The 15,759-nt window shown below is 38.1% G+C and overlaps 2 protein-coding genes across 2 annotated transcripts; both read right to left on the reverse strand.

The window, feature by feature from the left end:
- Positions 1 to 651: 651 nt before the first annotated feature.
- On the reverse strand, positions 652 to 8,505 carry mknk1 (MAPK interacting serine/threonine kinase 1). The gene is made up of 14 exons (XM_079245375.1): positions 8,443 to 8,505; positions 7,797 to 7,859; positions 7,356 to 7,446; positions 7,154 to 7,246; positions 6,955 to 7,052; positions 6,765 to 6,844; positions 6,609 to 6,682; positions 6,385 to 6,489; positions 6,216 to 6,271; positions 5,110 to 5,205; positions 4,806 to 5,000; positions 2,625 to 2,789; positions 2,463 to 2,506; positions 652 to 2,213 (listed from the first exon to the last, which is right to left on the reverse strand). The coding sequence occupies exons 2-14, from the start codon at positions 7,848 to 7,850 to the stop codon at positions 1,994 to 1,996; spliced, it is 1,371 nt and encodes a 456-aa protein (XP_079101501.1). The 5' UTR covers positions 7,851 to 7,859; positions 8,443 to 8,505; the 3' UTR covers positions 652 to 1,993.
- A 1,128-nt stretch (positions 8,506 to 9,633) lies between these two features.
- On the reverse strand, positions 9,634 to 14,155 carry mob3c (MOB kinase activator 3C). Its single transcript, XM_079245530.1, has 4 exons — positions 14,023 to 14,155; positions 11,864 to 12,443; positions 10,628 to 10,830; positions 9,634 to 9,768 (listed from the first exon to the last, which is right to left on the reverse strand). Exons 2-4 carry the CDS (start codon positions 12,279 to 12,281, stop codon positions 9,739 to 9,741), a joined length of 651 nt encoding a protein of 216 aa, XP_079101656.1. The 5' UTR covers positions 12,282 to 12,443; positions 14,023 to 14,155; the 3' UTR covers positions 9,634 to 9,738.
- Positions 14,156 to 15,759: the final 1,604 nt, after the last annotated feature.

Below are 15,759 nucleotides of genomic sequence, written 5' to 3' on the forward strand. Positions count from 1 at the left end.
TGCTCCACACATATTACTTCTCTTTCTCCATTTGGTTTAAATCTTAACAAAAGCAAAGTATGTTGAAGGAAAGTTTTTTTTCTATAAATGTAGACTTTTCAAATCCTCTCAGTGTTCATCTGGGGGCAAAAATAGTCCTTACTGTATACAAAAATATATCAATTAAACCATTCTATAATGGAAAAGTGTCTTGAGTGAGAGATGACTGTAAATGGCATTTGTCTGAAAAGTAACACAAATAAGACAAGATGCAACATTTAATTTCTTTTTCTTTTAATTGAGAACACAGCATGCCAATGACATTTTGCTCCAGACATTAGCTTTATGCACATGACCCCATTAGAGCTTAAAGGAACTCCATAATGGCACACCAATTAATGTATCTCATTTGATGCCATTACAAGCTGACAGCAAAACAAACAAGTTCTTTTATGATTCATAATGGCAGGAAAGGGCTTTAACATAACAAGTGGCTGTTTTGTGGTGTAGTCTCTCTGAGCAAATCTCTGACAATTCCCACCAGACTATGGAGCCCCTTAGTTGCTATAGGGATGGGTGTCCATGGCAACAGTGTGAGGTAAGGGGATGTGTGTTTTTTGTTTTTTTTTGTTTTAAAAAAAAAAAAAAAAAAAAAAAAAAAGAGTTAACAGGATTAAAGTAATTAAAACCCAAACACACTCATATCAAAGACCTGGCCCAAAACACAGTCTGGATCCTAAAGTAAAAAAGTTACAAAAAAAAAAAAACCTTAAGAAAAAGGGGAAAAAAAAAAAAAAACTTGGGTTAGTTAACCACTCTTTCCATTGGCACATTCACAGAAACAAATACAAAACTAAATAAAATACAAATGCTTTTATAAAAATAATTCCCTCAATCACAGTATACCATACTATTTCCTCATTATCAAGTGTAACATCAGCGCTTAACAAATCCAAGTTTCTTTAAACAACTTACAAGCAACAACAAATTTAAGTCATCCAGATTGAAAACTCTCTTACCAAATCACAGCGACAAGAAAATAAGTCTTCTTCCAGATGTATTTTAAATGTTCAAACTTGATCTCAGTGAGAACTATTGTTTGTTACCTCTACTAAAAAATAAAGAAAGAGAAATATTATTATAATTCTCAATATTGTTGGACAAAAATACATGCTTTGAAATATAGCACTGTACCATTCTAAATGTTGTACCAAGCTAAATGTAGTAAGATCATTAACATCCCTTCTCATCCCTGAACTTTATATTAGGTCTACCTGTGCATTCAAATACTTACATGTAACATAACATAAAATGACTAACAAGTGGAAAAAAAAAATCCCAGTCTCTTCCATGTGTCACCAATCTACACTTTAAATACATCCACACACATCAACTCACATAAAGACATGCTTGTAAAACAGCTAAGATAATCCGTTTTCTTTCAAATCAGTAACTAAATAGCTTTTAAGTTACCATAAGATACATTCACAGCTTCACAAAAAAGAAGTAAAATCTATTTAAATACAGATGAAGTTGCATTTCGACAGCAACAGCTGCATGGCTGTCCAAAACCTCTAAAATGCTGTTTTGGTAATGATATGTACTTTAATACAAACTGCTGGCATTAAGAGAGGTGTTTGTTGTTTTGAGTCATCATACGCCAGAAATAAATGCGCACATAATATGCTCGTTTTTAAAAGCCAAAGGCTGCTCTCACAAGAGACAGTCACTCCGGCAGCTTAAAACTGTTTTCAATCAGGAGCTCGTAGTTGAGGATTAACTGTCCCTCTGGTGCCCAAACCCCATCTCGATGATAAGACTACCAGCCATGAAGGAGAGCTTTAGCACCACAAACAGTCTGTCACCTCTGATACAGTGTAGATAATCCTACAAGGCTCCCTGCGAACACACACAAAAAAAAAAAAAAAAAACACGCACACACACAAACACAAAAAGGTGTAGGTGGAAGCTGAAATCTCCCAGAAAACAAGATGAGCAAAGTTATGCTGATCATCTAGGCTGCGGGGTCATCAGACGCAGGCACAAAGTCCCTGCTGCGTAAAGCATTGGACTGAGCCCGTCTTCGGGCCAGTCTGGAGTTGGAAGGAGGAGACAGCCTCATGGAGCAAACAATGGCTCCAACGTCCTCCTGCTGCTCATCATGCTGGGATAGCTGCCGGTTAAAGGCGATGGCTTCTGCTGCAAACTGTGTCAGGTCTTTGGTGCTGCTATTCCTAGAAAAATAAAAGGAATAGAAGATGTAATGTGAGGTTTATCAATCCATTTCTGTGGCATGGTTTCTAAAGCCTGTCTGGTCTCACTAATGTTCTAATCAGAAATCAGCAAAATTCAGGTTAATGATAAATTGTTTCCTCTCACGTTAAGAATGACATGTTAGAAGATTCTGCAGAACTACGTCCTCCACTCAAAATGTATTGCGGTTTTAAAGAACATTATAAAACCTCCAATTATAGAAGACAAACCTCTGCAGAACACGTGGCGTTGGAAGACCTCTCTCTGGTGCATTCTGTAAAAATTCAGAAGAATAATTTAATGCTGACGGCTTGGAATCATGTAAAAACAACATCAAGTTAGTTGCAGGACTTGCAGATAAGATTCTAGTACATGAATGCAGGGATACTCACCCCCTGCACCCATGGGTGCTTGAGAACCTGAGCGGCACTCAGGCGAAGAGTGGAATCCCGAACCAGAAGCTTGGATATGAGATCCTTGGCCCCTTCTGTGATGTGGGCCCAGTCCTTCTCTGGAAACTCGTACTTTCCCTGCTGGATGCTGTCAAACAGGTGACTCTGAGGAAAGAATCAGGCAGCATACTGAGCATGTCACAACTGTCAGCATCTCTGTAATGTAAGTAAAGTAAGACGGTGCCGATGCCCAGATGCAGCCTTCTGCAAGTAAACACATGGATCACAATGAAAGTCTTAGATTGTCAGTGTGCTACATCCAAACTGAAAGCTGCCAATAAATAAGAGCTGACATACACAGCTTCTGACCTAACAAAATCAATTTAGCTTGTGTGTGGTAGACAGGAGATTATCTGCAGCGCATTTACCGTCTATGAATGTACAATCTACCCTCAATTCTTTTTTGCCTCTGCTGATATCATAACACAGACATTTATTTCTACAGCGCACCAACAAAAAATGATACTTTTGGTTATTAAGTTCATTCAATATTTTCTGAAAAGGTCAACAAAAAGTAAAGGTCAAAAATAAAGAACCCAGAACTTTTAATTATTCTGAAAACATATTGATTTGTGAATCATGTATTCCAAAAGTCACTAATATTTGATTTGTTTTCACTTAAACTTGGAAAAAAAACTCAAATGTAAAAGCTGCAGCAATTGTTAAGCAACACATGTGCAAACTAACTACGCAAGTTACTTTCCTTTCAACCAATAAATTGGGTCTGACAATCAATGAGACGGATGAGTGGTCTAGACATAATATGGATAGAAAAAATATCATCATTCTAGTATTCTAATTCTGTTTAACTTTGTTTAAAAATGGTAGACACAAATTTCTGAGTGTTTTCCACATCTATTTCTCCAGTTAGTCAATGGAAATGCGTTTTTTTAATAACTGTAAATGTAGTTTCCATAATTATATATATATATTACACTGGACACAGACTAATCATTTTCACATAATAAAATAAGCAAATAAATCAATTCAAGAATGAATAAATTCATGCACAGAAATAATATGAAATAAAACAGAGCAATGTTGTTCTGTAGTCACTTTCTCCATTTTAAAAAAACAATCTTTTGCCATTCTATACATTTGTGGGAGGATTTAATCATTTACTCAAAATAAAGCCCCAATTCACCAAAAGGAGGGTATGTGTACCATATACATTTCAACTTATATGCTTACTGCACCCCTCAGTATGAAATTTAATTAAATACTCTTCTTCCCTGTTTCTATCCTGAATAATAATAATGATATAATAACATACTTTTGTAATGAAACACTTTTATTTATTTTGCAGGATCGTAGGAAGTCGGCAAATGAACACACAAACTCTCTGCCCAATGATTAACTCAGCGTTTTATTAACCTTGCAGCACAAGAGTAAGCACATCGGTTAAGGCACTTTTCAGTTCCCAGCTCTTACCGTAACGCGGATAGGTTGGGGAGCCCACAACCCCGGTAGAGAGTGCCAAAACCAGCTGGGCGTCCTGATCAGATAGACCCGCAGCAGACTCCACCGAAGTCTGGGGCTTCCCCGCTTTAATACCCCTCATTCTGCAACATAACGTGGGAGCGCTAGGGAGGTGGCCAACCATCCCCACACACACACACACCATAAGACCATAACTTTTGTTGTTTCACACGCTCAGTTTACCTTCTTCAGTGATATAAGCAAGCAGCTCTGCAAAACAGGATTCTCTTCCCACAACACCATTGAATGAGGGCACACAACATCACCAATAAAGTTTATACTTCATTCCACTCTTGATGTTTTGTGACATCATTCAACTTATTCCCGTCCCACGACACCATTGAATGAGGGCACACAACATCACCATTGAAGTTTATACTTCATCTTTATTCATACCAAATGGAAAATAAACCTCTCCATTTTACTTATCACTCTTACAGAGAGCAGTGGATGACCATGTCAGCACCCATGGCTCTGGGTGGGTTAACAGCCTTCCTATAGGGCCCACCGTAGTCCATTTCTATTGCCAGGTCGAGGACTTGAACATACTGTTGGTGCTCCATGTCAAAGTCCACCTCCCTATCCACTAACCAGATGTCAAATGCGAGAAGCGTGGAACACAGAAGCTGAGAGCAGACATACCTGGCACGCTCTGCATGTTTCTCCCCTGTCCCAACCGCAGTCAGTGCCACAGTGGCCTGTGAAGGGAGGGCTTCCACTCAGCAGGATATACAGGATGACACCAAGACTCCACAGGTCACAGCGCTTGTCATAGAAAGAGGCTTCATCAGTGAACACTTCCACTACTTCTGGAGCCATATACTCGGCTGAGCCACACTAAGAGAGGGAAAATAAAAAAAAAAAAATTCAAATATAGAAGCAGCAAGTCAGTTTTTGCCAACAAGATTGGGTCTGTGTGAAATGTTATGCGTCTGTAATACGTTACCGGTGTAGTGAGCTCTGGAGTCGTTATGGGAGTACAGGCACTACTGAGCTTTACTCCACTTCCCAGATCAAAGTCGCAGATCTTTACTGGTGACACCTGAGTAGAATGATGGAGGGAACATGCAAATTTTATGTAATGATAATCCACGTCTTAAGGAGTTGGCTCCCAGACTATTTGATCCACGACACCCAAGATAAAGTGCGTTGGTGTTGGCTGTGATTAAGCACCCATATGTCAATAATCAGCATCTTTCGCTGAGATGGGACTAAATTTGTATTTCAAAATAGCACCTTAATAACTTTGTTTTTGAACACCTAATGATAAAAAACGCAGAACTCCAATTTCAATTACGCTGGGATGTTATGTAAAACATAGATAAAAAACGGAATACAATGATGTGAAAATCCTGTTATATTCATTTATTTTCTTAACTACTTAGTCCAAATAAAGATTACAGGGAAGATGGAGCCATCCCAGCAATCATTGTGCGAGAGGCAGGGTACCCTGGACAGGTTGCAAGCATTTTTTATTTTTTATTTTATTTATACTAAACTAAATACACAAAAAAAACACATAATATTTTTTGTTACGCTGTAAAATGTTGGGTTTCTTTTTGTGCAAATATTCACTCATTTTGAATTTGATGCCTGCAAATCATACCAAAAAAAAAAACTGGGACAGGGGAATGCTTACTGCTGTTTCATCACCTTAAACATTAAATATTTTGTTTTTGTGGTGTATTCGATTAAATATAAGTTAAAGAGGATTTAACTGTATTCTGTTTTTGACAAATGGAATAGTAAATGGAGTTGGATTTATATAGCCCTTTTCCAGTCATGCCGACCACATTTTACACAACATCCTAACTCTGCTTTATAAATAAGACTGTGTTGATTGGTTGATTTGGTTCACCGCTGTAAAACGCACCTACATGCCAAACATCAGCTTCTCTTACAAGATAATATGACATTTGTATTTTTAATATGGCATAAGTAATGACTATGTTGATTATGCATTAATGCCTTAAATTGCCTTATTAATAATGCCTTATTATTACATTAATTACACAGATTATTATTTTTGTGAAAGCTTTAAATGCCTCCTACCTTGTCAGTGTATTCACAGAGGATGTTTTCCAGCTTGAGGTCTCTATGGGCAATGCCTGTTGAAAATATTGTAGTAATTACAACAAAGAACAAAAAAAAAAAAAAAAAAAACACACACAAAAAAAAAACTTGGCAACTTTGATAAAATATTGTTTGGAACTCAACGTACCTTTTGTGTGTAGAAAGTCAAGAGCTTGGGCAATATCCCTGACTACCCTACTGGCCTCCAGTTCATCAAAGTGCTTTCGGTTCTGAATATGTGTAAGAATGGACCCTGTGCGAATAAAAGAGCAAACTGTTGTCACAGTTTTCCTTTTATTGTGAACTATTAAAAATATATCAAACTCAATGTATACAGAAGGAATACTTCCTGTGTTATTTACTCATACTTGCCTCCACGCAGCTTTTCAAATACCAAATAAAAGCAGGAGTTGTCTTCAAAGAACTGGATCAGCTCCAATATGTTTCTGGAAAAAGGTGTTTTCACTGATTAAAATCAATGTTGTTTTAGTCTAATGGAAAAAAGAAGCTCAGATTAAAGCCACTTACTTGTTTCCTTGACACTGGTAGAGAGTCTCCACTTCTCGAAATACTCTGCTGCGACTGTGCCCAGCACTCTTTTCTATGATCTTTGCAGAATAGAACACAGAAATAATGACTGTGTGTTGCAATCCTTCTTGTTGACAGTAAGCCAAATGTATAACTTTAAATGTTTAGAAACATAAGCATACTTATCTACCTTGACAGCAAATTCCTGTCCGTTCTGCAAGCTCACACATCCTTGAACTTTAGCATATGCCCCCTGCCCAAGCACCTCATCTGTCAATTTGTAGAGATCTGGAAAAACCGCAAACAAGAGCTTGGTTCATGTTTATCAAGCAGTAAATAAAGTAAAATTTTCTCTTTTTCACATTCTACTGTAATCGCAGCTTTACTACCATCAAAAGTGCCTGTGGAGCTGTCTGTTGCTCTAGTTCGTTTCTTCTTCTTTCTTTTAGCTGCATCTGGGATGTTCACTGGCTGGCTTGTCTCTGCAGTCACAGAGGAATCCATACGCAAACAAGTTAGCTTCAAGTGTCACACACTCTGACAGTGTGATCTACAACAGTAAGTTGTATAACTACTGCACAATAATGCTACCTGCTGAGCCTTGGGAGGGGTGTTGTCGGTCCTCTGTGATTTTCCCATTCTCCTCTTTTCCCCCTACTTGGCCCATGGCCAGGGTGTTACCCTGTAACAGAAATAAGGAAGTCACATAGGAGGGAAAAAAGAGGATCTAAAAAGATCAAAACACTCCAGTTTTATGGTTGATTTTCTACTATTATAACCAGTCTTTATCTTCCTCTTTGGCAAAATGCCATAACTGCTAGCTGTTGAGATTACAGGAAACACCATTATACCCCCTATCTAACCCTGGACATTACCAGAAGCCTTTACACAAGCAGTTATAGTGCATGACTCATGGAAAATGATGAAACATCCAAGCTTCAAAGCAGATAACATTGACAGTGTGTAAAATACTTTTTGGCAGCTTGTTAATCCTTCTTAGGAAGTGAAATTGTTGGTAATAACAGATCAAACCTGGAGAGACTGCTGGATTGTTTGCAGTTCCGTCATCACGCTGTGCCTCACCATATCTGCCAACTGACAAATCACAAAAAAACTCAGTCACAAACACATTGCAGAAGCTTCAATGTAGGCAATAACAAACCCATGAATAGGGGTTGTAAGTCAAAGAATCAGAGCATAATATTATCACCTTTAATATGACACATTATATAGTATCCCTTTTTTCCGTCAGTTTGACTGTAGCCACGGAGAGATCAAATGGTTTGTATACCAGTTTGAGAATGTGTTGGATTTTACGAAAGCACTGGAAAATAAGTTACCCAACATCCTCATATTCAACTGTGTACTGGTACTGACAGATGGGTACTCATTAGTAACTATCTATTCCTTAACATCACTAATGCTGTTGTCAAACTCTCACGTTACCATCGAAGAATAGCATTTAAAAGGAAAAGAAAATCACAATAAGGCTAGGCTTAGCATTAGCCGCTATATGGAGAAAACAAGTTGTTATTGTCGTTAGCCCGAGCTAGCTATCGAACTAGCTAGCATAAACACTTGTTAGTTGGTCCGATTAATGTTCAATAGCTTGTCTGCATTGAGATGCTGCTCAAATCGGCGCGGCAACAAAAATGTTAGTAAAATAATCGCTTCTAACCTGGGCTCCAAACCAGCCAAATCCCCTCTATCACAGCTCCTGCCAGCTGATGCAAGCTCCCATTGCTAACCGAGATCCATCAGTCACACGGACTGTGACGTACAGGGCGGGAAAACACAAACACAGACTTTTGCTCCGCCTATTTCTGCCTTTCTGCGACGCCCATTGGTTTAAATTGGGGCTGCTCACATTGCGTCATTTTGCTCGATTCACCACCCGTACAGCTCGACGTAGCGGGGAATTTTACAACATGATGACGGTCTTTATTTACCCACATGCGGTCATTTAGGAGGTTGACAGGTCAGCACGACAGGACCGGAGTTATGGCTCACGCCACAAATACAATGTAATTAGGACTGAATAATAATGATGTTACTTCCATAATAATAAAAAGAAAAATAACATTGCAATTTCACTCGGGATATTATTATTATTATTATTATTATTATGTTAGGTTAATTGGTTACTCTCAACTGCCCCTAGGAGTGACTGTGAGTATGAGTGGTTGTTTGTCTCTGTGTGGCCCTACAATGGACTGGCGAGCTCTCTCGGGTGTACCCTGCCTTTCGCCCAAAAGATTGCTGAGATAGGCTCCAGCTTCCCCGCGAGCCTTAATCGGACTAAGCGGTTAGGATAATGAATGAATTATTATTGTTGTTGTTGTGTTTACCTGGACTCTTTGGAATGCATAGCAAATCATTTTTCATTCCTGTTTTTTGCTTTTAAACTAATTTTTTTTTGTCTGTTTGCTTTTTTGTTAAAACACACACACACACACACACACACACACACACACACACACACACAAAAAGTTTGCAAACATAAATGAAACTACAAAATACTGTTGATGGGCTATGAGTTTCAGATGTCAGACATTTGATATGACTGCAAATCAAAATCTAATGCACAATATTATGTCAAAACAAATTTAAACAAGAAAACACATGAAATACAAATTCACAGTAATCAAGCACTGTATGTCAAAACACACAAAAAGATCCAATAAAAACACATGCACAAGGACAAAAGGACAATAAACGAGTACAGAAAATGTAGGCTGATATAAACCATCATAATGATGTATAAAGACATCACAACACCATAATCAGCGTAAATAAAATCTTCTGTGAAGGCACAGAAGAAAAGTGGATATTTGATGGACCTTTTGAGTATACATAGAAAACCATTCAAACAAACAGATATAAAACTGTTTGTCTGGTGTATCTTGAAGCTGATGTTTTCCCATGGGGCTCAGATAACATCATCACATAAACTCCTTTGTCCATGTGGTTCTGTTCAATTGCATATCTTCTGTGTCATCTCTTTCTGAAGAAAAAATAACATAAAACACATGTTAACACAGCAAATCTACATATACTGTAGATGTAACACTAATTGTTAACATGTAAAACTGCACTTTCAGTGGGAATTCTATTATTTCTTAACATAAGACAGGAAGTTTTTTGTTCATCTGGCAGTGACAATACAGAGAATTACATCTTGAACAGACGATAAAACACTAAAATAGGGTGCACCTGCATGATGTATGGTCTCACGGTGTGCTGACATAAATGTCTCATCATTTTCACTTTGCAGAAAGAATTACAAACAACATGGTCTAGAATGATAACTGAAGCCTTTAATTGGAGTTTGGAGCACTTTTCTCCATCTGTGCAAATGCGATAGGGGTTCCTATGTCAAAAAATAGCAACAACTACACAAAATCTTTCCTCATGACGTGGCTGTACAGAGTCAGCAAATATTCTTATGAGGCTTGTTGTTTCAAACAAAGCCATTTCCTTCAAGGCTATTAATGATGCTCTTTCATGATGGAAAAATGAGGGGAACAGATGAACATAAAATCTATTCCCAGTATCAGAAAAAGTATATGGAAAATTTAATATCATGGGGAGAACACATTTCATGTTTTATAACTCCACAATGAGACAGAGTGACTGTTTAGTCTGGGTGGAAAATTGCTGCTATTTTCTTTACTTTGTGCATGCCTCAGAACTTAACCCCATTTTGCAAACACACAAGGTTATAAACGGCAAGATGGCACATTTTTCCTGATTGAAGGAAAGCTATAAAAGTGGTACTGATAATCCGCTCATTTGGTAATGTCCATTTTCCTCATGCTCCATTACTTCCATCTCAAACATCTGAAATTACACTGATGACTCACCAGGGGCTCCAGTTCAGAGTTTTCAATGAGGTTGAACTCTGAAATGAAGTAGTAATAATGCTTGTAGCAGGTATTGATGTGGGCCTCTGCACCCATGCTGCAGACACTATCAAAGTGATGGATGTAAACATGCACAAACACCCTGAAGAGACGGCTCAGGATCTTCTTGCACACCTGCTGGAAATTCTTAGGAAAAGGGACACCTAAGGTGATGAAAGAAAACAGAAATGAGGGTTTCATTGTGTGAGTTCTACTTAATTTAATTTTGTTTAATATTCAAAAGGTTTCATTTGCCAACAATATATGTAATGAGTCCTGTTAACAGCCAATAGTTGCAGAACATTGAAGAAATGGTAGGGTCTATAACATAACACTTCACTGTTACATATATTTAAAACAATGTTTTATTTTTTAAGCATCTCAGCTGATAAAAGATTTTTGTGCTTTTTGTGGAAAAACTGACAAAGATCTTTTTGGGAAAAATTTGTCAGAAATATCTTTGTACGGGTAAAGTAGCCCAAAAGGTGTTATGATCTATGTCCCTATTCTGGTGTATGGCTGTGTTGGACATATCTGTCCTGTTTCCCTGGTGACTGAGATCTACGTCATCATTCCAGTCTTGGTAGGACTTATTCCTGCTTGGCCTTCGAGTTACTGCCAGATTGTTGGTATACCCAATGGTAACAGCACTTGACTATTGTCTCAGTCCAGAGTTTATGTTAATCATTTGTCTGTTTTTGTCAGGAAACTAGACCTGCCTGACTGCCTGCCACAGTCACTTCGTTCTTATGTTCTGCTCTAGCCTGTTTTCCAAAGCAGACTTTAATTAAACTTTTTTGCTTGTGCTCAGCTCTGTGTCTGCAAAAACTGCCCGCGTTTGATTACCAGACAAAAGCTATTCATATCTATTGGAAAATAAGAAATCGTCCCACCTGACCTTTGTGTTGCTACTATGTTGAAAGGAAACTGGGGTCCTCTTTTGATAAAGTAAACTTATGCATTATGCAGATGGTTGTCTTTCTAATAACTGTTTATTGATATTGAGTTGAAATAAAGGCACTGTTACCTGTTTCACTCTAAATGTCAGCAGCATTGTTTAATTAACCTCTCATCATAATTTTTGAAAGCTTAATGAAAGAGAAAGCCATTGATGCAGCAAGCACAACATCTGTGCAAACAGTCATTACTAAGGTTAAGCACTCAATAGCAGCATCCTTATATACTGCTCATACACACCTACTCTGGTGGGGAAGATGTCCTCATTATTGATGAGCGACTCAATCCAGTCCATCAGCAGATTCATGTACTTGAGAGCCGGCAGCTTGGTGGGTTTTTTGTAGTCATCACCATCCTGCCATCTGTACTCGTATCTGAGTCCCCCAGACATGATGGGACATGTGCTCTCTGTGCAGTACTCGCTAACGGTGCCATAGATCAGGTTGATCCTATTAAAGAAATCCACCACATGAACTGCTATCCAGTCATTCAAATTCTCTCCTTCTGGTAGCTGAACCACTTTCCTCAGGTCCAAGCCAGACTTGAGAGAGGCCTGGGCTTTCTTGTAGAGTTCAAATCGCTGCGTGCCAGGCTCGAACCGTTTCCTTGGCCTGAATGTTTTGTCTTTGCTGAATACTTGGCCAAGACACAGCGCCATCGACTCAGTCGTTTCCCCTAAGATAAGGGGAGAATAGCTTCTCCAGAATAAAAATTAGGTTGATATGATAAAGAGGGGAAAACGGGCTGAATGAAAGGTCACAGGAGGTCAGCGTCTGTCATTTAAAGATTGCAGGTCCTTGTTTTTGCCAGTGGGATGTCACTGTTGAAGCAGAACAACAACAGAGATGTTAGTTATACATTTCCTGTCGGTCTTCTGGTCAATTCTGTCACTCTCAGACCAGAAGATTAAAAAAAAAAAAAAAAAAAAAAGAAAACCCTGCAAACCATAGAAACCATGAAATATGTTAACGTGAGTCATGCGGGCCTAAGTACAGTGCTGCACATTACTGATGCTGTGTGATATGTTTTGAATGTGTGTCTGCACTATAAATAGAAATATAACCCTTTCCAATGGACAAACCAAAAATATGTCCCTTTTTGTAGCGCTTTTGGTTTGAGTGACCTAAAAAATGTCTTCCACATTGTGACTCACTTCTAGATGGATCAGATAAAAGTCCTCAGTGTAAATAGACTGTTTAATTTTGACAAACAACAATTCAGTAAGTGGATTATTAATAAAAAATGAATGGAAAACAAAAGTCCACTTGTTTGAAACACAACTTTTTTTCCCCCCCTAAATCCTCCTTGGTTCATTGGTTCATTGAGCATAAACTTGCTGAATAGTTCCACAAAACATTCAAATAATAATTCATCTTAATAAAATAATAAGAGATGATAAGTGGATTAAAGCTGAGATTTTATTTTATTTTGGTGCCGTAGCAACGCTTAAGTAAATCATGAATTTTTATGAATTAATTTGAGAGCACATTTTACCGCCATAGATGTAATGGAGAGTAACACTGAAAAATGTGGTTGTAGCATGATACTGTATCTGCATTTGTGTCCTATGTCCCATTTTGAGCAGCAGATCTCACCATTTCCTGTGGTTGCTTTACTGCTACTGTGACCGAAGTAAGCAGAAGTTTCTGCGTCTTCTCAATCAGCTATGAACATTTTATAGACCGAGCACTGTTGTTAGGTTTTGTTGATAATTTGTTACATGCCTGTTAAGATTATGCTTGCATGGGTTTTGCTCTGCTAACTAAAAGTAATATTATACAATGCATCCAGCAAAATTATAGACAAATGGTGTTGCCTCTGCTTTTAGCTTCCATGGGGTGTAAAACTCACCAGTGGGAGAACATGAATACGTGGTCATGAGATGGCTTATAACAAAAGGGCTTCAGGGAGGCCACACTAACACACATTTGTCTGACAACTCAGAAAAATGATGCCCCAATCAAACACACTCCAATATCATTGATTTGAAAGTCAAAACTGTTTTAAGTTTGTTTCAAAAGCACAAATTAAACATAAAGGCTTTACAGAGCAAAAGCACAGCTTTAATTTCCTCCCTCTTGGCATTTTTAAACAGAATATGAAAGATTAGCAATGAGAAAAATGACCTAAAGAAAAAGTGACAGCATGTAGGACAAATTTACTTGACTTTTCATTTTCTCTTTGCTTGCTTCAGTAGCCTCAGGCTGAAGCATGTCTGATCACATACTGTGACTGCCAGGACCTTCATGCATGTTTTCTTGGTCTTTATGGAATTCAGCAAAGACACTAAATAAGTCTTTATTTAGCTGAGAAAAAATAGCAGCTCGTAAAGATGGGATTAGGCATCCTGATAAAAAGGAGTTGGAGGTTACAGAATGGAAAAAGCTTCTGCACTGTACCTGATTGAAATCCCGCAGCAGAGCTTGGAATGTGGTGGAAAGTTGTGAGAAGTTCAGGGAGGATTCAACTCCCAGAGGAGGTCAGCCCCAGCTATTCTGTCTCTTTTAGTTGCTTCTGAGTCTTCTCTGTGCTGATCACCAGCGATCCAAGAGGCTCCAACTTCACTCAGCAACACAGACAACACAGTTACAAGAGAAAAAAAATGTGTTTGGCTTTTCTTCCTGTAAATGATGTCATTTCCTGACTTTGTCTGCTGGGCTGTGCTATCTTATGTGTGTGTGTGTGTGCACATGTGGGTGTGTTTGTGGGGAACCTATAAATTGAAAGAAAAGAAGGCTGAAAAACAGACCTTCCCAAATCCAAACTCTGCCCTCCCTCCAGTAATGTTTTTTTCTTTTTTCCTCCCTGTCATCATGCAAGTCGAGCAGCCATCTCGCCAAAGCCCGGCCCTCTGGTAAAGGTCCTGAGAAAACAACCTACTTTCTTGAGCCACATAGCAGTACAGAGAGCAAGAGATCCCACAAACATTTCTGGATGTCTTGCAGGCCACATGGCCACATAGCTTACCCCCCCTCCTTTTTTTTTTTTTTTTTTTTTTGCAATCCCCTATTTTTTGCAAAGTGTCAGTAGCATATTATTAAAATTCCTGGCTTTTTAAAGAAACTGCTGTTGAATTTACAGCATACCCTCAAAAAAGAGAAGCACCACTCACCACCACATTTCGACTGAACATGCACAAGAACCAGTATTCTAACCATGAACAAACAAGGCATGTTTGACTGAAACCGTCTACTTACCCTTAGGAACTTAGGTTGTTCCCAGGATAGCTGACTGTTCCCTTTGTCTTGAAGTGAATGAGCTCCACTGAGTGGAAGATGTTTGTTTCTCTGCTGTAAGATGAAACCAAACTTGTAAAAATAAGCTGTCTGAAGTAGTTGTATATGCAACCCCTTCTGTTCAGGGAGGATAAAGGTGCATGTGGCCTATATAGTAGCTTGAGTTTTAGGTTGTTTTTGCAATGACATAGTATTATAAATTGAGCTCAGATACTTAAGTTTAGTGAAATGGATAGCAACAATTCATCCATAGCTTAATCTAAATAGACAGTCTATTATATAAAAAAACAAAAACATTATTTAACCCATTTATGAGTATATTGTCTAAAGGAATGTATGTCATACACAATCTGATCATATGCAATCTAAGATAAGTGAGTGTATATGTACAAACATTTGACAAGAACTGCATATTCTGTATATTCTTTAAGAAAAGTAGAATTAAATTGCACTAATCTGATACAACCACTGGGGGTCACCATAAGAAATGTTATACATTATTTTTTTTTATGACACTTTTACAGTCTGGGCCATCATAAGTTATCGGTTAGGGGAAAAACCTTTACAGAGGCAAGGAGATTACTGTCCTTTGTACATTTCTGTCTGAGGATTAATTGTCAGAATAACCTACTGTAAAACTTTGGCTACTGAAAGCCTTAGGGCAGGGCAGTGGTACCGCTGCTTCTATATTAATACACATTTATCCCCCAAAAATCTAAATTTCTACATCTGCATCAAATTAATTAATTTTTTTCAGTGTGAACATGAACTGAAAGTATTCAATTAGTTTAAAGTCATCACGTGAAGACACTTTCTATGACTTGTAAAGTAACAAGTGTGGATGTGTGGAAACTTTAGTCAGCATCATGGTTAGCAATGTGTTCAGTACTGCAAAAAAAC

The sequence above is a fragment of the Telmatherina bonti genome, assembly GCF_933228915.1.
Source record: "Telmatherina bonti genome assembly, chromosome: 8".
Taxonomy (NCBI): domain Eukaryota; kingdom Metazoa; phylum Chordata; class Actinopteri; order Atheriniformes; family Telmatherinidae; genus Telmatherina; species Telmatherina bonti.

Coding starts and splice junctions, on each gene's coding strand:
- mob3c (XM_079245530.1), bottom strand. CDS start 12,281: ATGGCGCTGTGTCTTGGCCAAGTATTCAGCAAAGACAAAACATTCAGG. Junction 10,831..11,863: donor CATCTTCCCCACCAGAGTAG/GTGTGTATGAGC, acceptor TCATCACCTTAG/GTGTCCCTTTTCCTAAGAAT. Junction 9,769..10,627: donor ACTCTGAACTGGAGCCCCTG/GTGAGTCATCAG, acceptor TTTTTTCTTCAG/AAAGAGATGACACAGAAGAT.
- mknk1 (XM_079245375.1), bottom strand. CDS start 7,850: ATGGTGAGGCACAGCGTGATGACGGAACTGCAAACAATCCAGCAGTCT. Junction 6,683..6,764: donor TACCAGTGTCAAGGAAACAA/GTAAGTGGCTTT, acceptor ACCTTTTTCCAG/AAACATATTGGAGCTGATCC. Junction 2,214..2,462: donor ACGCCACGTGTTCTGCAGAG/GTTTGTCTTCTA, acceptor TTATTTTTCTAG/GAATAGCAGCACCAAAGACC.